The 24,323-nt window shown below is 47.6% G+C and overlaps 1 protein-coding gene across 9 annotated transcripts in view; it reads right to left on the minus strand.

Moving 5' to 3' along the window:
* Positions 1-24,323, minus strand: part of ZNF536 (zinc finger protein 536) — a 437,649-nt gene that overhangs the window by 235,205 nt on the left and 178,121 nt on the right. For all 9 annotated transcript variants that reach the window (XM_081275613.1, XM_081275615.1, XM_081275611.1 and 6 more), the window contains one exon: positions 10,015-12,186. In XM_081275613.1, coding sequence (XP_081131739.1) covers positions 10,015-12,184 — 2,170 coding nt within the window. In that variant the 5' untranslated portion in view covers positions 12,185-12,186. The remainder of the gene's footprint in view (positions 1-10,014; positions 12,187-24,323) is intronic.

Below are 24,323 nucleotides of genomic sequence, written 5' to 3' on the forward strand. Positions count from 1 at the left end.
GAAAGAATCACTCCTCTTTGCTGAAAGAGTTAATGTAAGTGACTGATAAGGCTTGATAAGGCTCCTTACCCTCTTTGCACACCAAGGGTCTCCAACACCCTCTGGGGTAATAAACCCTGCCATGTGTCCATGTGTCTGTCTCACTCTATGAATTACCCACCAGGCTCTGAGGCCCTGGTCTCTGAGATGTGCCTCAGCCCACCTTTGCAGGCCCAAGACCTATTGCTCAGCATTCAGAACCTACTGAATCAGGCTCTGATTTCAGAGAACAAGAAAATGAGTTAATGATTGAGCAAATAAAATGAGCGTACTTACAATGAACAAATGAGTCACAGGTAACCTGGGGGCAGGGAATGACCCAGCTTCAGGCAGACAGACAGAGGAGGAATTTTCTCATGGTGTCAACTATAACATAGGAAGAAAGTGCCTGCAGCTACGGTGACCCCTGGCTGAGACACCTCTGCAGCCTCAGGGCCGTCTGCCTGTGACCAGAGGCTGTAGTGAGAGGTACTTTCACCTAAGGAAGCCATGCCAAGGATCAGGGCCATCCAGACACAACACTGCAAAGGTGTTTACTGTGTTGCTTCTCTGAGTAAAAGAACAGAAACAAGTCCCATGTCCCATGATGGGATACTTAAATCATAAATAGATGCAGATTTCTTTTCTTTACTCCTCCCTAGTTCTGATATTTTTTCAAAGAGCTTATTACTTGTGTAAGGCTGTAAAAAACAAAAAGCAATCACTTCAGGACTGCAGTGTGCCGACCACCACCCCTGGGACAAATCAAGCCTTTTGCCTGTTTTTGTAAATAAAGTTTTATCAGACCACCCCCACACCCTCTCCTTTACTGCAGAATAAAGAGTTTACTCCAAAGACCACATGGTTTGCAAGGCCTGAAATATTTACTCTCTGGCTCTTTAAAGGAAATTTCTGCTGACCCTTGTTTCAGATTTTCAATGACAAAAAAGCATGACATATATTTCAACCGGTATTTATACAGAAGTATCTACAGGATGATCTTTTTTTTTTTTTTTCCCAAATACCTCTTTCAAAGGACTGGAAAGTGTGGACTAAAATGTTCACAATACCTTCTGAATGATAGTAGGCATATTTATTTAGAAATTGTCTTTATTTTTATTTATCGATATCTTCTAAATATCCAGTGTGAACAAGAATTATTTTATATTAAGAAAAAGAAAAGATCATTAAACAGAATCAGCAAACCTGGAGGAGAAAGAGTAGAAAGTTTTGGAAGGTCACCAGTAAGGACATTTCTGGGGAGGCAGACCTGGTTGGAAATGGACACTAACTTTGCCAAGGCTCCTCCCACAACTGGGAGAATGAGGTCCTAAAGCATCTTTGCTGGATGATCACTTCAATTTTCAGGATAAGCTCTTAAAACTAAAATTAAAACCAAAAACACTCATTTTAACAACAAAAATTTTAAAAAATACATATTTAGCAATAGACAGAAGCAGGTATGTCTCTTGCTCTTCTTCAAGAAAACCACCAATGCACACCTTTTATGTTGAAGTCAACAGAAGTGCTTGGAAATGTTCCAAAATGCCTCTCTTACTGATTGAAGACCACTGAGGGTATCCAAAAACCATGGATGACAACCACTGAGTTAAGCGTGTCCGGACATTACTTTAATGAAGAGAAGAGAGTGCAGAGTAGGGACCTGTCTTCTTGAGCATCAAATGGTGTTGGAACTGAGGCCAAACAAAAGAAACCACCGTGGTGTCAGTCAAAATTCCAGCCCCATGAGGTGCCTCTGCAAAGGAAAGAACAGATTCCCCTGTGGATGGCCCTATACCCAAGGCACCAAATGAAACAAATGCCCAGAGGTATACTGCCTCACAAGGAAAGCCAAAAATCGCCCCTGACCTTTAGAAGCAAGGGATGAGATCTCAAAGCCAAGCTCACCCGCGACCCCCTTCCTCTCGCTCCCGTCCATGCCAGCATCCTGGCTGGGCACCCTTAAGGGGAGGACTGGTCTCCCACGTGTGTGGTGGGCAGCGCAGCCAAGGAGTCAGTATGTGCTGTGTCTCTCACTTCTCTCAGGCACATGCCACATGTCACACAAAACCTCCAAGGTTCACAGCAACAAGGAGATGAGTTCCACAAGAAGCTAAGCCCTGGACAATTTTCTTTTGGTGCTGGTGACGGGATACTCAAAAACCAGAAGGCCCACGAGTGCCACCTAGACTGTCACCTTGTTTTAACACGGCTCCCGTTCAGCCGTGGCCACCCATCAGGCAGCTGGAGCTGGTGTCCAGACATGCACTGTTTTGGGGACTCTACAGTCTTTTTGAAGCTGAGGATCAGGGAAAGGATGGTGGCAAATCTCTGTGCTTAGCTTGGCCCTGTTTGTCACCAGCCAAGCCATCGAGTTCCAGATCTGTCTCCCCAGCACAGTTAGAGGTAAAGCATTTGGTCTTTAGGTTGAGCTCACTGGCTCTGCTCTTACAAGGTGGTACCCACAAGTGACCAGAGCAGTGGGGGCCAGCCCCACACTGTCACGCCCACACTGCACAAGGACTTAGGGGAAGACAAGAAGTAAAATGTGGTACAAAAATAAATAAATAGATAAATAAATAGATGGAGACACAGCCCTGGGAAAGCAAGTGCTCTCCTCACAAAGAGAACCTAAGCCGGGCCTGGCTCTAGAATTAACTGAAGAGGCCGGGCAGAGAAAGCCCACATTTTAGCCATGTGGCTTCCAGAGGACTCCATTCCCTACTCAGGTGCCTCAGTGCTAAGGATCTGCCCGAGGAAAAAGTCCCACAGCTCTGCCCAAGCCCTGCTCCTCTAAGTTCCTTTGGGGAGGGTCCACGGCTTTCGGAGAAGAGCTTTCCAGATGGTGCCTGGCTGCGGCAGTGCCAAACTCCACAGCTTAAGTAAATGTTGCCATCGTCCAGTCCTGCCAGGAAAAGGCGAGGGGGACCCAGGGCTCCTCTCAGCTGCAGCAACATCCCGGGGAGATCAGAGAACACCCCCCTCCCACATACACTGCCACCTGCTAGCCTACCCCCCACCCACCCCGCACCTCTTGGAGGGCCTCTTTCCTCTCTGCACTCTGAGGCCACGAAGAGCCCCCTCCACTCTCCTCAGTGTGCCAGATCAGGGGCTAGGGTGCAGATTCCAGTCAGATGCCAAAAGAGGAGAGAGAGGCAGAGGGAGGTGAGGAGCCCAGGAGAGTGGCGTGCAGCCCCCAAGGCCGCAGATGGCAAAGGTCCAGCCCAGTCATCACGCATCTGGGGAATCTGCACAAACCCAGTCTCCCAATCTCTGCAGGTGTTTCTCCACCCCTACCATCAATGCTCCGACACAGCTCCACAGTTGAAGGAATTGACTGTCACTCCTCTAAATCCACAGGATCAAAATGCCCCCAACTGCTCTTTACACAGTTCTTTCCCAATGGATTCCCTCTTCTCTCCACCTCTAGATCACCAAGGACCCTGCCAGCCGTGCCTCTAGAATCCTGTGGCGTCTCCAGGGGCAGCAAAACACAGGACTTACTGAAGTCTGACTCTGCGCCCTCCCCTCTCATGATCAGGGCACCTTCCAGAACCTTCAAGGAAACCAGCTGAGATGTAAAGCAGGCAGCCTGACTCGCCTCCCCTTCCCAGGAGCGGACTTCTTATGAGCAAGGCGCAAAGCTTCGGACCAAAGAAGGGACTCAGGGATCCGCAGCCTGGTGAAGAAGGGATCCGGGTAGGAGGGTGGGGGGACCCCAAGTCACCCTGCAAACAGAAGCTGCCCCCAGCTCTGCAGCAGTGGCCCCTGGCAGTGCAAACACAGCACCGTGGGTGGAATTTCCTAGTAACTTGGAAGCACAGTGGGTGAGTGGGTGAAAGGCAGCCTCTGCAGGCCCATGATACCTGCTTGTGGATGAACCATCAAGCAGAGGACACACGGCGGCTGTTGGCAAAGCAAACTGCTAATTCCGGTCTCAACACACCCGAGGCGTGGTGGCTAGAACCTGAGCCGGAATCTCCCACCCAGGCTAATAGGAATCACATGGCTAATGCTTCCTGCTCGCTTTGGAAAACTGTCTACTTCCTTCCTTGCTTCCTTATAACCTTTCCTTAGTTGATCTGTGTTTTCCTCATGGCCATTACATTTAGATTTTAATGAATGCTTCTGCTCCTCATGTTGGCACACAGAGGGCACCAAGCATCATGGAGCAAGCACTTGGGACTCCTCAGAGCTCTGTGGGTATGAACTCAGCAGCCCTCAGAGCACCTGAGGAGAGGAGGAGGAAACTGGCGTCTCGTGGTGCCCACCCTGCAGATGGGTAAACTGAGCCCATCTGGTGAACACAAAAAGGGCTTAAGTGATCCCAGATTTGGAATCTATCCCCTCTCACCCCAAATCCACAGAAACCTTAGAGGGGACTTTGCTTACGGGATTTTATGTCACATGTTCTCTTGTGTCACACGCCTAATCCAAAGATTTTTGGAGCTGATACAGTTTCTCTCTTTCTGAGAGGCTAAGTGACCTGAGTGCGGCATCAAGTCCCAAAGGAGTGGGGTTTATAGCCACATGCAAAGGGGTAAGAGAGACAGCAAAAGCCCCACAATGTCACTGAGTGTTCCCAAATAATTGTTCCTAAACACAAGACAATCAAAGTTCAGAGTGAATGGGAAGTTTATAAAAGAAGCTGCTGGAAAGTATCCAGTCCCCAGGGAAGGGACTGCCCCCAAACGAACCAAGATCTGAGAGCCACTTTCATCCCAGCATCAGCAGGTTGCCCCAGGGAAAGGACCACCCCAGCACCCAGTGGCAGGGTGAGGAGCCCAGGGATGAGGTCGCTGGGGCCTCTGACCTTGGCCCCCTGTGACATTCCCCAGGAGCCTTGCCAGCAGTATCTGTCCAGAAGAGCAGCCACGTCGGCCCTCAGCCTGGAGGAAGGGCCTTGGCCAGCGTCTGCCTGGGCACAGCTTCGGCACACACAAGCCGAGCCTCCGTAAATCTCCACAAACACTGTGGCCGCTGCACACGCTCCCACGGCGGGGACGGAAGGGCTGCATATGGCGTTCGGCTTTAACAGCTGAGCTTTAAAAAAAGTGCAGCTTTTCATCTCACTGAACCAGCTCCCAAATTAGGAGGTGGGGAGGGAGACCAAGCTGGGGGGGGGGGGGCGTGCAGGAAAAAAAGACAGGATGGGAAGAGTCAGCCTCCGACATTGAATTTGATTTTGCAAGGAATTTCAGACTATTATGTGCTCAGAAGCTCCCTATGGAAGAAAAAATAATGCTCCCTGTTTGTCATCCCCAAGTTTACTAATTTTAAGTTGCTAATATTTTTTTAAACGACTTGCTTTCTTTAGTTTTATTTATTTATTTTGGACAAAAATGAAAGCATCTAGCTATGAAGGAATCATGCACACGCTTTATATTGGGGTTTTAAAAAAAATAAGTAAATTTACAAATGGGATTATTGCTTTCCAAAGTTCTGCTCTGCAAAGGGATTAGTCGCCACCATGCCCGGGGGTGTTCCCTGGTCCTTCTAATTCCCCGCCTAGAGGTGAGAAGCTCCTGGAAAGGAACAGGAAGAAGGATCCTGATATCCGGCAGTTTTCCTGGAATTGCCTGGAAACTTTTACTTTCTGTTTCCTCTGCTGATAATGACTGTCTTCGGCTCTGCAGCCAGCTCCCCTCTCCCCCTCCCAGCCCCCTGTTGCTGCAGCCATCCCCGAGCTCCAGTATAAAGTTTGGCTTTTGCAGCAGGAAGCAGCTGGGCCAAGCAACCAGCGAATGATAATGACCTCAGAAATCTGCTGTTCGCTCGGCAACAATAGGGTGCTCAGTCTACTGGAAAATTGTGTTCATCAGCTAACTCTGCTCAGTTACTAATTGACATTGCCAAATATTTTAAGAACAATTGGAATGCACAAGCAAAAAAAAAAAAAAAAATGAAGATCTTAATCCTCAGACTTAAATTTTTCTTTTTCTTTTTCTCTCCTCTTTTTATTTTTTTTTTCTTCTTTTGGATGCCTGGATTTGTTCATGTGGAGCAGGCAGTGGTGATCATGAATGGGGGGCAGGGAGGGGGAGCCACAAGAGAAAAAGAGGTGGAAAAGAAAGAAAATCTATCATATCACTATACACCCGATGTAAATGCAAGGGAGTCCCGGATAAAGGCCTTTGATGCTGTGGTCAATGGGCCTACACTGGATGGAGACCCAGCATTTCAGGAATGCTGCTCCAGCAACAAAGGAAGACCCCACAAGGATTTTTAGCCCAGCTGATCAAATAATCCTTGACCATCTCAGAATATTATAGCACAAGAAGCAGGGGTTAACAATATTTTCATCTTTGCTTTTCATTGATCATGCAACTTAGCCGACTTTATTTAATGAACAGAGGGTCAATGCATTCAATTACCCCCTTCCCACCATCAACACTTCAATTATCCCCACTCCAAAATTATGGGGAATTCGGAAGGTAACTGCCCTGTTGGATATAATGAACAGTATCGTTTCTTAGTACATTAAGTTTTAATTATTCTAAGCGTGATTTCCAAAGCAAAATCTGAAGAAACCGAACTTGGGTTGTTTTCGGACTCAGAGTCAAGCCAGGATCGGAGCCCAGGTCTTAGAGGAGGTTTTAGGGAAAGATGCAAAGATTAATGCCATCAGAGCGTTTGCACGCAAGCCAGAAACAAGGAAGCATCAAAACTGCCACCCCACTCTCTAAATGTCATAAAAGAGTATAATTTATAAGCTGCTGCTTTCCAAATAGTTTCCCTTTGCCTTGAACACGGAGGCAGCAGTGACATCTAGGATGGTGTGAGATTATTGGTGAGTCAAATAAACAACAACAACAACAACAAAATAAAACAAAGGGAAAAGAGGGGGAAGTGTGACTGGTTCTGTCCATTTTCTGTTAGAAAATATGACCTCTCAATTTGTCAAAGGTCCTAGTTTTCGCAGTTGATCTTGAGCTTGGTTCTCAGCAGTTTGGAGAGCCAAAGAACAAACACATTTTCTGGTTCACTGGAATCATTTTCACATGTTCACTGATTCAAACATTCTTTTGCTCACATAACAAACAGCTGCATCCCACATTAGCCTAGCCAGTGACAGTCGCCCATCTCGGCAATAACTGTTTGATTGCAAACTTGACCCCTTCTTCGTCTCGGTCTGAGCAAGACATTTTTAAACAGCCACTCGGTTCCCAATCCTCCTTTGCAAAGAATTACATCAGATAACAAAGGACGCCTCTGCCACTCATTGTAAGCCTTCTTCTAGAGATCTGTTCTAAGAGGCTCTGGTAAAAAGGTTTTTTATGATGAATTCAGAACTACTATCATGTTAAGAGCAGCGATTTATAAAGAAGAATTCATTGGTTAAGATCTGAAAAAATAGTTTCTCAGGCCCTACTGACCCAGTTTTCAACAAAAAAAGAATCAAGTGATGCAAATTAAGTTTTGCGACATTGTTATGCAGTCTGAGAAATTTGTAAAACCGTGTTTTGCAGTTATTTCTTAATAGAAGCCTTAATAAGAACTTCTTTCTTTACTTAAGGGCTTAAATTTTTTTTCTCCCCTTCACCTTGCAGGTTTCTAACAGGTAATAATAAAATACCTATTGTGTCAAGATTTTTTATTTAAATGCTTATTTTAAGCATACTTTATACAAGTAACACTTGTTAGAAATAAGAGGGGAAACTAACCAGATTTGGTTGAGAGTCCTAAATCCCAGGAAAACCTGAAAGCCCCAGACACACAGCTGATTTAGGCTGCATATTGGTATGCCATCAATTTCTTACTTAGTCAGAAAATTATGAAAGGGTCTAATTTGAATATGAAGAAAACAAAGAAGTCAACCAGAAATGAAAGAATCAGTATTCACAATTGTAAAATCCTTCAATGAGGGAAATAAAAGTGAGAAGATAACTGCAACCCAAGTATAATTCTCTTTTGAGTCAATAAGCATGGTTGGTTCTTTTAAGCAAAATAGGTGTTTTTTTTTTTTTTTTTTTTTTTCTCTCAACAGAGTATTTAGAGACAGGAAAGCAACAGAGATAGGAATAGCACGAGGCTATCACTTGGCCAGAAGGTGAGAAAAACACGGTAAACACGTCATTAATGAAGCCGAACATTTGGTGTCGGAATATTCTGCTGATGAGACCTTCTCGTTTTAGAAGGTCTGGGAGAGGGATGGAAATCTGTCAATGTGAACTCCACGTCACTCCCAAAACTTAGGGGAGCCATTTGGCTCTTTGCTTCCTGCCCCTGAAAGGTCCCTCATTCAAGAACAATTGTGACTATGGTCCCCAGAAGAGAAGACCCCTTCCTAGGAGGTTGGAAAGAGTCTTTCCTGGCAGACAGAGGGACACCTGGCACTTGCTCCCTCCCCGGTGTGGCCATCTTTACAGAGTTCCTGCTGTCAGCCAGGGCAACTTGAAAGCCTTCCCCTGCCTCTGAGTATGTTCCGCATGGTAGTTGTTCCCTGTAGTATGACCTCATCCTTCCTTCCGTGGTGCTCACGTTCCTGGTTAGACTCTTCCACAGTGTCTCACCAGCCATAAATCGCGAGCAAGTCTAGGACTCCAGGAGTAGACAGTGTGTTTCATGGGTATTTAAGCAGCAGCATTAAGTGCTATCGGAATCTCTGGAATGTGCAGCCCAGATTTATGTGTCTTAACAATTCTTTACTGGTTGGTAAAAAGCCTCCACACTCACACTTTATTCTAATACTAATTTTGTCCTAGGAGAAAGGTAGGCTGAAGCATGACAATAACAACAAAACCAAACTGGCACCTACTTAATAACTGTAGCAGTGGATTGCCTCTGAGACCGAGATATTTATTGAGACTGAGAAGGGGCGGGGGGAGGAAAAAAAGAAGAGAAGACCAAACTTTTAAAAAATGACCCTCAACAGTGTGCTGCCACATCTTTAACAGTGGGCAATGCAGTGCCTCGAGGTGCCTCAAACTGTCTTTCATTTTCTAGACTTAATGGCTGATTGCAGAAATCAATGTTGCCATTAGTAACAGGGTATTTGTTATGGCATGATTTCCTCTGTTGTTAGGCTGCAGAATGATTACAGTATTAGCGAGGTGCTTTCTTTATAAAGGGCCAGAGATATAACTTTCAATTTACTATCCATTAGTAAGGGACTTTGGAAATATGGATGAAGGCAACCTCTTACCTGCTGTTAGGTAGTGATTTTAATTTAGCCGTCTTAGGCTATTTTTTTTTTTATTATTATTTTTTCCTTTCTTTCTTTTTTTTTTTTTTTTTCCAAACAGGGCCAGGAAGCTTCAGCGTTTCACAGACATTTTGATGACAGATTTTTCTGCTTTGCTATTTTAGACCCCAAAGCTGTATCACCCATGTAACAAAGTACAATTTAAGACAGACAGGCACGCATCTGGGTTTCAAATCTCTGTTTTTGGCTAAACCATTGGAAGGAAGTGGCTCCACTCTCTGGGTCAGACAGACTGAACAGGTGAGGCAGGTTGGAATTTTGGAAGGAGACAAGAGATACATTTGCTGTGGAGGTGGAGACTGGGAGAGAATTCCCAAATGAGGGATTTCTGGGAATATACTAAGTGTGTTGGGTGGGGGAGATGGCAAGGGTTCCACCTTCCACATTCGAATCCACAGATGCAGCAGAACACCAGCTCCTGGCTTCTGGAGAGGAGGTGATACTGGATAGGGTCAGGGTGTAAATGGGGCTGAGCAATTGCAGGGGAAGGGCAAGCTATGCCCCATTAAAAAGCATGCCACCTGGCATCTCCACCACGTGGGAGGGGGACAGCTGTCTTTCCTGGTAGCCAGTGTTCAGGGGAAGGCCAAAGAGTTGGAATGACAGCCCTTGCCCTGAGATAGGGCAGCCTGAAGGAAAGGGTGGCACTGCCCAGCATCCCACCTGCCCACCGTAACAACATCCAGACACAGTGACCTCCAAACTGACTAAAGGCCCAGGTGCAGAACCAGGCAACCCTGGGCAGGACCCTTCTGCAAGCTGCTTGTCCCCATCCTTCCCAGCCAACCTACCTGAGGAGGACGGCGAGGAGGGGTGTGGACTGTCCTCCTGGGCACTTCCGGTCTGGGAGAGGCCGCCTCCGACCCCGCTCTCCTCAGTGACGTTGGAGGAGCCAGGTGTGGTGGAGCGGCTCACGGACTGGGACTCCTGGTCACTGCCTGAGCCACGCCGCTCGTCCAGACCCGCGTGTATCCCGTCCTCGTCACCCTTGCGGTCCCGCTTGTGGACACGGGAGTGCACGACCACCTGGTGGTAGGTGCGGAACACCCGGCCGCAGTCAGGGCACTCGGTGGGCTTCTCCTTCATGTTTCCGGGACCCTGCAGGTTATATTCGAGCGTCTGGTTCAGCCCATGTGACAAAAACTCCCGACTGCCTTCTAAAGGGTCGAGCTTATTTGGCAGGTCTCTCTGATTGCCCACTTTAGTGCTGTGAACCAAATCAGCAGGCATTTTCTGCTTAGAGCCATCTGCTCCCACTAACACGTACTCCCGCTTCTCCTTATCAAACATAACTCCAGCGTTTGCCAAAGTGTCTTCGTGGTTGCGCTGTAGCTGATGCTCTTTAGATAAGAAGCCATGTTCCATGGCCATGCCCCTGGCCATGAGCTGCCAAGCCTGGTAGCTGTTCACCGGGTCCATCTCTGCAGCTTTGGCAGCCGCCTGCAACCGCTCGATGCAGCTGGATTTGAGTGGTGGCACGAGGTTGAGGCATCCCAGGAGGGAGTGCTTGTCCCCCTCGGGGACACCGTGGGCCATGCTGGAGATGGGTGACAGCAGCTTCCCTAGCACCTCCTTCTCCTTCATGGGCAGCTCCCCTTTGCCATAGAGCTGGCTGGGTTCGCTCAGGCTGGCTTTGTCTGGGGCCATGAAGCCACTCTGCAGGCAGGAGAGGTACCGGGAGTACAGGTTGGCATGGGCCTCCTGGGACATGCTGCCCATGCTCACAGGCACCTCGGGCTCACTGGGGGACTTGTTTTTCACCGACAGCTTGTTGAGGTGGACCTTCATGTGGTTCTTGAGGAACCACGGCTCTTTGAAGCGCCGGCCACAGATCTGACAGCAGTGCTCGAAGGAGTCTTTGTGCTTCCGCATGTGGCCCTTGAGGAACCAAGCCTGGCTGAACACCTGGCCGCACACTTCGCAGCGGAACTCGTTGGCCGATTGCTCCCCGCCCCCGTTGGGGCCCTGACCCTGAGCGGACTCGGCGGTAATGTGGGCCTTCTCCACGTGGCTGATCAGCTCCTCCTCCTGGGAGGCCGCGAAGTCGCACAGCGTGCACTTGTAGGGCTTGTGCAGGATGCGGATGTGGCGGTCGAGTTCCTCCCGCTTCTTGAATTTGCCCTTGCAGAAGGTGCAGCGGAAGCCAGCCGCAGGGGCCACCGCGTCCTCCTGAACGCTGGTGGGCTTGGGTGAGGGTACAGGGTTGGCCACATCGGGCACGCTGTGGTTGGCAGGCAGGGCCAGGTTGCAGGCCGCCAGCGGGGCCTGCTGTGCGTGCTGCAGGGGCTTCAGGTCGGCCCGGGGCTGCAACAGGCTGCTCTTCATCTGCTTGTCCCGCAAGATGGCCCTCTCCTCCAGCTCGTGCAGCAGGCGGTTCTCCTCGCGCACCCGCCCGCGCCCCTTCCCCAGGTTGCCCAGCTTGTGGGTCCGCAGGTGAATCTTGAGGTTCCCCTTCTGCGCCGCCCGGTGGTCACAGTAGGGGCACTTGAAGGGCTTCTCTCCTGTGTGGGTGCGCATGTGCAGGGAGAGGATGCTGTTGAAACGGAAGCGTTTGCCACAGAGAGGGCATGGGTACTTCCGGTTTTTGCGGGCATCGTCCTCGATGTCGCTCATCTGGGACATGATGCCCAGGTTCTGCCCATTGAGGAACTGCTGCAGGTCCACCCGACCGTTCAGGCTGGTGTCAACATCGCGACCCAGCTGGTTGGCCAGAAGCGCCATCTGACTGCCCATGGGCTGGCCACTCATGGGCACATGTGACTTCTCATCTAAGGGTGCAGGGGTCTTCTCTTCCGGGTTGGGCCGCGGATGCAGCTCTGGGAAGGCATGGCTGAGCTGGGAGGTGATCTGGTGCAACTTCTGACTCATGGCATACTGGCCGTTGAGGACAGGGCCACTCAGGTGAGGCTCAGCTTCAGGTGCCGCCGAGGACACTCCAAGGCACAGACTCGCTTCTTCCATCCCTACAAATAAAGACAAAGATCAGATCCGTGCCAGAGACCATGGTGCAAAGACTCACCGGCATCAGCTGGTGGCAAATTTGCATTTCATGCCTTACCTACACATAATAATGCTAAGGAATTATAGTAAAAAACAATAATAAAAAAATGAATTATTAAATGCCAATTATGCAATATGGCATTGCGCCTCCAATTTGTTTTGGCGACAGAACGTCTTCCTTGTATTTTCTATTTACAGACGGCAATTATTCATTCACATTTAAATTATTAATGTTTTACCACTTTCAACACCTAATAACAAATCAAGGGGCTACTTGTTAAACTTTTCCTCCTTTTACCCCATGTAGCACCTGTACCTGTTGGTTCAGTTCAAAGTTTGCTTTTACAGCAGAAAGGCTTTCACTGTGAGACCAAACAGACTCACTATGAACTTTTGTTTCCATTCACTATATTCAATACGCTAACCAGTCTGAGATGAAAGAGATCGTTTTATGATTTGGCCAAAAAAAAAAAAAAAAAAACCCAATGGCATGATATTTACTGGTACATAATAAAACAAGATAATGTTTTGGGAAAAAATAAAGTAAAGGACAGGCTTTAGAACAATAAAAGGGATTTTGCTTTAGTCAACAAAAAGTGCAGTAATATCTCATTAAGCTGATTAGTATGCTGCTTAGAAACAGTACTAGGTGCTGTAACACATGATTATAATCATAAAAATCCTTCAGTGTTTGCAAGGAAGCATTAACGAGGTATATTAAATTTTAAGGAGACTGCGAGTAGCGGCTTTGCAAACCTCAGAGATTAAGATTTAACCCTTATGTTACGAAACACTGTTATTTTGTCATTTGATAACTGTGTCCATCAAAAGAAGTATAAATTATCTCTTGGTAGAATCTTAGTAGATTGCTGAGACTGTTCAAATTTGGGTAGAGGTAAAGACTTACACTTTACAGTGGGTTCTCCCTGTTCTTCAACTGGCAAGATATTTGAGATCTTTTATAGAGCTAGATAAAAACCAATTAAAATCCAGGGACGATGCCATAGGAAGTCTCAACCAAGTTTGAGTGTTTTTAATAACTTTCCCAATATACAGTAATGAGTACAAATTGTACCTGCACTATGTGTTTTGCAGAAAATTAGAACTCAAAACTGTTTGTTAAACACTAACACTCAAAGCTAGTCTGCATAATTGTCTTTAATAGACCTCTCTGCCCCTCTGCAGCCTGTGCAGAATGGCAAAAGTCAACCTGTTCCAGTAAGTCGCAGGGAAGGGCCTCCCCTACCTCAGAGCATGCGGGGGAGCTCAAGATTGACAGTCAATAGGGTCCTTCTATTTGCAGATCTGACTCCACCTAGGGAGCCCAAATGCATTTACTGCCACAGAATGGTTTCTGCGTATCTCTCCTCTTTGTATCCCAATGTTTAGCTGTGTTGGCTATCCAGGTGGTCCAGGAGCTTTGTTTAACCCCAGCCAGAAATGTGGGGCCAAGCAATTTCCCCAGGGGACCTGTGGGGACAGAGTTCAACTGTGGAGGAAGTACACTCAGCCCCAGTAGGGTCTGCTGCTTGCTGGGCCTCCTGCCAGACAGACTGTGCATGACACGAAGGGTCTCCAACAAGAGACTCAACTTCCTTGGCAAGGAGAGAGGCTGAGACCATCTTGCAAGAGACAGGGGGGAAAAGACATGGCTTTTGAGTTCCACAAGGGAGAGGGATTACAACCATGGTGCAGGGTTAACTGAACTGGTATCTATGGACGATGAATGGAAAACTGCACATGTTCACATGCATAGAAGTGCACGTCACTTGAAATAAAATAATGGCTTCCAATTTGCCATCTTTCCTCTTCGTTTCTGGTGGCAGTCTACACTCAAATGAAAACAAACATTTTGAAGACTGGGCAGAAAGGAGTTAATTTTTCACAGAGATTCTTGTATTCATTCAACAAGCTTGATGAATTCTCCTCGGTGTGTGCCAATCCCTATCCCTAAAGACACAATGAGTGGCCCAGAACTCAGAGCACCCACTGTCCAGCAGGAAGGAGCAGGTTCAGAGTGTAGAAGTTGCTGAGGGCTCCCAGCAAGCATTAGCAGCCTCCAGGCCCTATTTGGAACCCTTTCTTCTCCTTCAAACTCCACATAGCCTTGCTGGCTCTTCTGAGCACATGTAGATCATGATCCTGGAGCCACATAAGTATGCTCAGAACTCCACCCATAAGCTCTGTGGAAGTTTGGACAGTCCAAAGCCAACATGGCTGGCCCAAGGCTGCCCAGTTGGCCACCTCAAAAGACAGGAATCCAAGAATCCAGGCTCTTTTCGGGTTGCCGCTGATGACCGGATGTGAATTTAGCTGAGAGAGGAGGCTAAAGGTGTAATATAGCAAGACTGCAAATCAGGTTGATGAGGGGCATCAAGTTGAAGACTATGCCCCGCCTCACTGCCATCATGCAGTGCAAGTAATAGCTCAGCTTGTCAACCAACAAACTTGAGAGTTTTCAAGTTCAACTAATGAACATGGGAGTTTTGAGTACAGAATCCTTTATTCTGTTCAAAAATAAACATTTTTGGTTTTTGGTTTTTTTTCCCCCCTAAGCACCAACACTTTTTAAACCCCTTTGAACAACTGGTCTTCAGATGTCATTGCCGATGTCTCAATGGAGGGGGAAAAGAATGTTCTAGAATGCACTTCCCAGCTCTTTACAGAGTTGGCTTCTTTCATGATGTAGGTCTGAGCTGACACATCCTCTTCTTGCAAAGGTCCTTTGCAGCCACCCTGTAGGAGGTTGGCATCCCCAGCCCCTCTCTATCCTGACAACTTTCTTCATAGCACTCACCACTAGTGTGATGTCCCCTTTGAGGACATGCTTCTTTTCCATGAGGGCAGAGGTCGTGTCTGCTTGGCCAACAATGAAGCCTTGGGGTCTGGAACAGAACTGGCTCATCTTAGCTTTCAATATTTCCTGATTGAATGGATGAATGACTGAACAGATCCTATAAGCACAGCTCATAAAAGATGTCAAGCCCCAAAGGAAACTTGTTCTCACCTCAATCTCATGTGATTCAACATGAGCATTTTCATAAGAAGGTCTACAATCAGATTTATCAGAGCTGAGAGGATCTCTTAGCTATCACTCAGAAGCCAAAGGTCCAGAAACCAACAAAGAAAAGCCACATCCACCACCATTTCTCTCACTACAGGTAACCAGGTTGATCATCCCAGGCTTCAGCCACCTCTGATGGCTCTACTGCTAGACACTAGGAGAATATTACCCCTTCAGAACTTAACAGACCACCATGGAACCCATGAGAGACCCCAGTGTTTCAGAGGAGCCAGCCAACTCCCCAGGATTATGGCCCCAGGCCCTCAGATGTGCCTGGGAGATGCAGAGGTCGTGTCTGCTTGGCCAACAATGCTTGGCCCAGCGCTGTGCCCCAGTGGTCAATGAACAGTGAGCCCCCCTGGGCCATGGGGCTGCATTATGTGGTCTGCTCAGAATCTTCTGAGCTTCCATGAGCAGGTGCAGCCGAGGACGTGGTGATGAGCCCGACATAACCAACGCCTGCTGTTTGACTCAGAGCAAGAAAGGGAAGCGTGAGTTCTTGGAAAGAGTGTGGGGTAATTGGTGTGCTGTCCCTGGGCCAAAGCAGCCGAGGCAGGATGAGCTGGCCCCAGGCCCGGCCTGGGACTCATAAAACCTGGGTCGGCCCCAATTTCTCCACACTTCGCCCGTCCAGAATTTATTTACTCCTTACCTCTGCCATTCAGTTAATATTTGCCAGGGACCTTTATGTGCCTGGCCTCAAGAGCCTGTGGGCCATGCTGGGGAAGCAATGAAAGGTCCTTGCAAAGCTGAATCCAAAGTTAGAGAAAGGACAAACCTTTGCAGCTAATGTGTACAAGGGTGTGTGTGTGTGTGTTTGTGTGTGTGTGTGTGTGTGTGGTGTGTGTGTGCACCCACACACAAGCATGCATATTAAGTGTGACCATGTTAAGAAAAGGGCATAGATTCCCCAACTGGTGGCACTCCAGAAACTTAGACAAATGCATACTTTGAGGAACTCAGGGTTCATTTATCCTACCATTAAAGGATCAGATCCAACTGTTGCCGTAGGAGTACGGGGGCCTGGAGGAGGTGGGGCTGCCCACAGGGGTGCCACTAGTTCTGATGGAAGGTGTTATTACTCCTTTTCCCAGCCCTCTGGGGACAAGCACATGGAGAATGCCTTTCTTTGGAGACCAAACTGCTCCCTCACTGAATGTGTATCCATGTCCCTGGAGGGACCTACACACACACACACACACACACACACAATGCTCCACAGGCATGTCCTGAAGAGCAGGGCAGACTCACACATCCACACACAGCACTGTGCCCCACTGTTCCCAGGGAGCTCAGCCCATCCTTCACTCAGCAACACTGACTCTGGACTCAGCACCAACCACCCAGGAGCTGGGGTACCCACATTGAGAAGTCTGGGGCCAGCAGAGGGCAGGCCATGATCCTGGCCCTACAGCAAAGAATAAGGCCCAACCCTCTGAGTAGCCTGTAAATACCTCACCTAGGTAGGAAAACGTTTAACACAAATAAAAGGAAGTAAACAAACTACAAAACAATGAGAATGGCCCCTGGCCTTCAACTCCTGGCCCCAGCCCTAAGCATATAAGGAAGAGGATCAATAAATCCTGGTTGACTGGCAGAAGGAACCAATGAATACATAATTTACCTAACTCTGGAAAGGCTGCCAAATGACCTCACTGGGGAGAGGCAGTTCAAGGTCACTGTAAACACAGAAACATCACAACATTCCTCCCCTGTCCTGACCTATCCTGACCCAGTCCTGACCTATCCTAGCAAGGTTATGGCAGGGGTGCTTCTAGCTCTCAACCCCATGATCAATACTGATGAAGAATCAGACTTGTATGTGAGTCTCACCAACTTGGTACCCCTCACCCCGTGAGGTATAGAAATGCCCAGCTCCGCCTCTAAATACAGGTCGGGGTCCAGGGTGAAGATTTCTAGATTCCATTGTTTTATTTTTTTTTTTTTCTTGAACTAAGTAATTTCATATTTATGATGACAGTATTCTTCACACATGAAACCTACCATTGGGTGTACAGATTATCAAAATACATTGTCTCCTCATTCCCATCATTGCAGGTACAGTGAGCCATCCAGCTGTCTTTGATGGTGGTAATGGTTATTTTGATTTTTTGCATTTCTGTCTCTGAGACTATTTCCTGTGATATCAATGACAAAAGTTTTCACTTAACTCTTCCAATAGAGAACCTAATTGTATCTTTCACTCAAAATGAAATTTAAAACTATCAGGACACCAGAAATGCCAGCTGCTATGAGTCTAAATAAATTTTACACAAAAACACAGTTCCATTTTGCTAGCACAGGGAAAAAAAAAAAAGTAATCTCATGAATAGTCCAAAAGAATATAGATCTTGCCAGTAAGTTGCATGAAAGAGTTTTATCCTTATACTACGGAAAAGAATAGTTGGGAAATAAAATGACTTTCAAAATAACCATTTCAACTGGATTTTTTAAAAATCAAATATTGTTGTCTAGCCAAGCACAACTAAATATTCCCCTTTTTATCAGCATGGTAAAAGTGCTGCCTCAGACACCTCGCAGGAATCCCACATCTCTGAGCTGTTGTGTAAGGCTGAGACTCTGTTCACAAAGAGGGAGGGTTCAAACACTCTGTGGATTTTACTCAAAATAGTCTCATGCATGCAGTTCTGGTAGTAGGTAGATCCCCTTCCTGGCAGCTCAAGTGACCCTCGGCCCTTTCCTGCAACCCCCCTTGCTTTCTTACACTGAGAATAAGCAATAATTAAGACAACTTCACCTACAATACAATGGCTTCTTATTAAATACTATTTTTCCAATTGTTGTAGCTCAAACTGTTTAACTAAGGTTGTTATAAGCATAATACACTCCTGTTCTGAAATACAGAACACCAGACTACTGAACCTTTTCAGGGTCATTAAACAGCTGTAAACATTATTACAAAAATAAACCAGAGATTTCATGCTTACATTTTGGCCTAGAGCTTGCTATGCTGAGCAAGTACATTTTTTCATCTCTTACAATCAACGCTGGTGACATTTGGGCATCCAAACAAATTACATCACAAACATTACTGAGGTGGGCAGGATACTGAGTGGTTTATTTGCCAGATGATTAATAGATAAACAGGAGGGCAGCGCGGGTGACCTGTTCCGTTTTGACTGATGTGTAGACAATGCTATAAGACAGGGCCAGAAATAGTTAAATCCTTGCCGAATGTATTAATGAAAATATGATATTCAAATCAGTCCATGGAGGGTAGCATCTGTGTAGCCAGGAAAGTCAAGTTGGAGAGTAGGGTCAGACTCCCAAATTACCCTCTGCAGATGGACTGTGGGCCAAAGTTAAGGCCTTCACTGCCTTGAATGGGGGACAGGACATGACTGGGCTGGCTTAGCACAAGGTGCCATGGAGCCCAAGGCAGCTTCTGAATTGGTAGGACAAGAGTAGAGGACTCAGAAGAGGAAAGAGCGTTTTTTCCTTGGAGACTTGGATCATTTCAAAATTCTCATGGGCAAAGAGCTCTCTCCCTACTATAATGGCTTTTGGAATCTGGGTTAAAATTGTTGCCCAGAACTGGAGACAGGTAATGGGAAATAATTGCCACAAGAGAATGACTATAGAAGGTTCTCTAGGTCATCATCTTGGAGGATAGAAGACTTCCAACCTGGGTTCTGGGTGACTATCTGCTCATATCACACAAAGCCAGGCGCAGAGGTGCTGGAATTGGAACAACTCCACCTTGAGTGGTTATTAGGACCACGCACTATCAAATCGGGTAAGTATTCAATAATAGACGAGAACAACAGCAGCACCATTATCATCATATTCATTTTCATCATGACCACCACCACTCCCATCACCCTCAGCACCACCACTGTGATCTCATCCTCCTCACCATTGTCCTTTCCAACATCACCATCATTACCATCTATATCACCAGCAAAATCCTCACCGTCATCCTCCTTCTGCATTGAAATATGAGACAAATAGGTGTATCACCATGATGATCTCACTTGAACCTTGCACAACCTTTAATGGTTGGTGCTATGCTACCCTAATACAAAAAAAAAAAAAATGGGGAAACTAAGGCTCTTAATTTTCTTAGAAAATTACAAGGTGTCCTATGAGTTCACACAGCTGGGAAGTCTGACTGAGAGCTGCCTTTGATGTTCACGTCATGTTCATTTTTGTCAGATGCCAGTTCCTTCGTTAGCAAAGTGCAAGAATGGAAGGAAGCTGTGGCTATGGGCAAGTTCAAGAGAGGCCAAGGGACAGAGGCCTCACAAACACAAGTGCCAAGAATGGAAACATGGGGTATCTTTCAGAGAGAAGGCATCTCAGGGGGCTGCTGTGAGCAGGGTGTGGGTGGCAGGCAGGCACTGTGGATCTAGAAAAGCAGCAAGCCCCACTCTACAGATGGACCAATCAGATCAGCAATGCTATCAGGAGCCACCTCCATAATTCTATCAAGTTTCTGTAAGAAAAATGGTGAGAGGTTGAAGTATGAAGACCCCAGATCATTCAGTCCACCCCACAGGACCTCCTCTAGGGCAGCTACAGGGCTAGCACGGTCATGTCTCCAGAAAACTGAGAAGAGGAAGTTTTAAAACCAGGCATGTCCTCCATCTACAAACAGCCACAAGAGGCAGTTTCCTGTCTAATGTGGTGCTAAGAGCCACAGCCAAGTAATAGGATGCATGGCACTTTTGGTTGTAAGGTGATGCCAGCTAGCCATTGAGATGATATGATTATGTTAAGATTTGCATTCATATGGATATTGGACTCCTGCTGTTCACCTTGGCCTGCTACGGGACTCCTGGAGAGTTCCCATTGGTTGGGGAAGTACAGTAGGAGGGAATTCCGGGGCAGGAAGTTCTTCTGGGGTTCCGGTAGAACACCACCTCGTGGGTGGACCAGCTTCTTCCCGGAGGTGTACGGGGTATTGGCGGCATTTTCAAAAATAAAGTTTTGTTCCTGCTTGAGTGGCTTGTGATTCTGTGCCCAGCCAGACTGCGGCAATGTGGGACAAAGAAGATGGGAAAAAAAATCAAGGGTGAAAATAAACTCTTGGACCAAAACCCCCAAATCTGAAGACCCAAGTTCTTGCGATACACGAGAAAGAGAGAAGAGGGTGATCAGTTTGGAATTAGTCACTGGTCTTCCACTTTGTAATAATGAAGAAGTGGAAGAAAGGACCAGTCCCCAAATTTCCTGGAAGCCCATCCACCTCTCGATAGCTGACAGCTCAAATCCACCCTCAATGTCTTACCGGATTCACCTACTCCAGGAAGCCTTCCTGCATTTGTCCCAGGATGGAGCAATTGGTTCATTCCTCGGACCCACCCAGGAAGTTTCTGTGGACTGATGGGACACTTCTTATGGTGCCCCTTGATGCACAAGTAGAGGAGGTGACTTTTTCTCTCCTCCTCTGCTGGAGCTTTGTGAGAGATGGGCTTTTCTCAGTCCCCTGCCTACAACTCCTGGAGGACTCAGCCCCATCAAGAGTCCCGAGTTCTCTGGTCCTCTAACTTATGATTGATCATAAGCTAGAGAAGGGACCTTGACCAGAGCATCACAAGAAATGATAGCAGGTTTTAAACCACAGTCCAGCCCTCACCCTCCAGAATCCAGGCCCTGCTTCTATTTCTCCTAGAAGGGATGATTTGGCAAGACAATGTCCCCCTTGTTCTCCGGAATTGATTTATCTGAACTGTGACCACCTCCATCAGGGAAAGCAAAAAAAAAAAAAAAAAAAAAAAAATGACCCTAAATACATATATGCTTTTAATGAAAGTTCTACCTTTAAAGTGGTAACACAAAACTGAAAAAGATACCGGCAGTTGTCATGAAGTATTGATTACTTCTCTCTGGCTGGCTTTCTCTCTCCCTTTTTAAACAGACTTGGGCATGGCAGGAAGTTAGATATTTAATCCCCTATTAACCTGCCTCGACTCCCTGCTCCGAGGTGGCACCATGCATCCTCCCCAGGGCACCCCCTGCCCAGGAACAAGACAGGGTGAGGGCATCCACAGCATCCACAGGACCCCTCCATCCCCAGGGCAGCAGCAGCCAGGGAGCAGGCCCAGGGCTCCACCTCTACAACCTTCGCCCCTGATTAAAGCTATTTACATCTGGACACCTCCGGACTATGAGATGGTGTCAAACGGTTTATTTTCACTTCACAGAGGCCCTCAGATTCCATTGAGTGCAAAACTAACTATAATGTAAAATGCCTATATGCAAGAGTGATCAAAGGGGACCTGATTTTGAAATATTCATAGCAGCCAGCCCAGGGAGCTTGGTTCACAGGGGCACCTGTCGAAGACAGAAGCTCAGATTGCACATCATTCCATAAGTACTTGCAGTCATTGCTGAAACAGGCAGGTGTACCATATGATTCTCTGCTGCCTGTAACCATTGGGCTGAGGCCAACAGATGGAGCCTGGCAGGACTGGGCTGGATCCTCAGTCCTTTTTGACCCTTGGGGACCTCCGTTCAGCATCTCTACCTCCTGCTGTCAGTAAATCCTCAAGCTGGCCAGACTAGCCAACTATGACTTCCGCTGGCTGGGCCAGGCTCCTAGGAGCAGTGGGGCCCCTGACCCATGGGTTCCCCAACCTGAGCAGCAGGAGCATTACTGGGAGCTGGGGCTGAGTGTTGGGAGAGCTCACAGATGTGGGGGCTGATGGGATCTGCAGGCCCAGTTATGGGTGTTGCCACTATAAGCAGGGACTCCAGGGACAGAAATGGATTTCCCACCACTGTCAGGAAAATCTGACTTGAGAATGAAGAATCCTGGGGCTCATCGGGTTTCAACCTGTTAGTGTTTTGAAAGAGGACTCCCCTTTCTCAGGAAGAAGATGGGGGTGACTGGGTGTCCTTTGGTGCCCATCATTCATCTGCAACACTCTCCCTGCAAACCCCACTTGCCTCCTGGGCCCTGTTATCTTGTGACAGATTAAATGCCACCTCTTCGAGGAGCCCTCCTTGATGATATTGTAGGTCTAGGTTCAAAGCCCTGTTATCTGTCCCCCCACACCCTGCTATCAGCACACACCCCCCAGTGGCTTCCATAATGCATTGGGTTTGTTAGTATCCTTGGCCAAAGCTCCTCGAGGGTGGAAACATAACCATCAGCTTCACTGGATTCCCTCCAGCACTGAGCACACTGCTAGGCAAGGAGAGTCTCTCCGTGAATGTTTGCTAAAGGAACAAGCTGACGAATAAACAAATGGAGAAATGAATGAATGCACCATGCAGCAAATGCTACAGGCTTTTAGGACACCATCTGTCCCTCTGGAGAAAGGGGGATCAGGGAGGAAGACAGACAAGACCACAGGGTTGGTCCTGGCCCCGACAGCAGCCCAGCACTCTGTTCCTGAAGGCAAAAGATAAGAAGTTTGAGTTCTAGATCCATAACTCAATGCCGCCCCATCCACAAAGCCTTTCCTGATCCTCCCCCATAAACAGCTCACCTTCCTCTGTTTAAAGGTCAATTATGTGGGTTCCTATCTCAACAAACTCTACCCCCTCTCAGGGACCTCCCAGGGCTCACATCTCTCCCATACCCAGGGTCATGCAGATGATGAGTACCTGCAAGTCCAGGTGGAGATGGTTTGAATGCCACATCTCTCAACCTGCTTTTTATAAACTCTGCATTCCTCCAGATTCCCTAGCCTCCTTCAGTGTTCTCACACTTGCTCGTGCACATGAGCATTCAGCAAGTACTTCTGACTTAACCACCAGGGGCCAGGCATTGCACTAGGCTCTGTAGAGAGAGGTGAGAAACATCCTCTTCTCCAGTTCTCACCACCCAAAGGATAGGTGGCCCCAACATTTGCCCCAAGAGATTGTGACAACATGTACACTTTCATTTGCAAAAGGGTCAGGGGACCGGGAGCTTTTTAAGAGACAATGAGCATATCTTATTTGTCTTCTCAGTCTCTGCTGTAGAGAAAGCCCGTGGGTGGTTGACACTGCAGGACCACACTGCCACTCCCTGTCCAGCTCCCTCTGGTTCAACAACCCTCCACTCTGAACCTCTGCTAACACCTCCCTCCATGGCTCCAGTCCCGTCATCTCAATATCCAGATCCTTGCACACAATCAGAAATAAAAGAGCCAACTAGAGCGAGTAGAATGCCAGGGGCCGTTGACAAATCCCTCTCTATGATGACAACCTGTTGCACAACAGAAAATGCTCCCAAGTGACAGGAACAGGGTTCCACACATAACAGGCACTGGGAAAGAACTGGGTGAATGAACTTTGCCCTCCCCAGTGCAGGTGCACTGGCTTCCCGGCCCAGCAGGCTCTCTGCCATGCAGCAGAACCGGGCATCTCAGACAACTGGTCTCCCTACCTCTACCAGGTGGGCCTGAACCCTCCCCCGAGGGTTCCTTCACTCTCTCAATGACACCAGTTTCCCAGCTGTGTGACCTCCAGCCCTAGCCCTTCCCCGTGTCATGGCTTCCTGTCTATGAGCCAAGGAGGCAGGCTGGGCCAGCCACCACCGACTCTAGGTCTCTTCCCCCAAGATCCTGGGGGGTGTCCATGTCTCACCTGACAGAAGGGATCTCCAAACCCAGTCCTAATCCTGAACCATCACCCATCTGGAGTTGAACTTCATCAGTACTGAATACTAGGGACTCACTAAAAATGAAGCAATGAACACTTCTTATGAGAGAGGAAATGCCCTTTATGATCTAGCCCAGGGCCATCGGCATGTACCTGTTCCATCCCGAGCAGGTTGCACTTTATCATCACTGTCTGGACATCAATGCCTTTCCCCAACCCCACCTCAGGGGGCCAGGAGGTCTTTTCCAAAAGAGAGGCCTTTAGGCAACCCCAGGACATACTTCAACTTCAATAGCTTAGTGTGGAAATATGATCTACACAGATTGCAAAAAGCATTTAGGAGTGACTACGGCCAGCCACAGAGTGACCACTCTTACTCTTTGGACTCACAGAGGAGTTGGGGCTCCTATGTGACAAAGGAAAAGTGGCTGCTGCTGCCAGAAGGTGACCCGTGTTATTCCATGGGTTCCAAGGGGAACC

The sequence above is a fragment of the Spermophilus citellus genome, assembly GCF_964194105.1.
Source record: "Spermophilus citellus genome assembly, chromosome: 18".
NCBI lineage: Eukaryota > Metazoa > Chordata > Mammalia > Rodentia > Sciuridae > Spermophilus > Spermophilus citellus.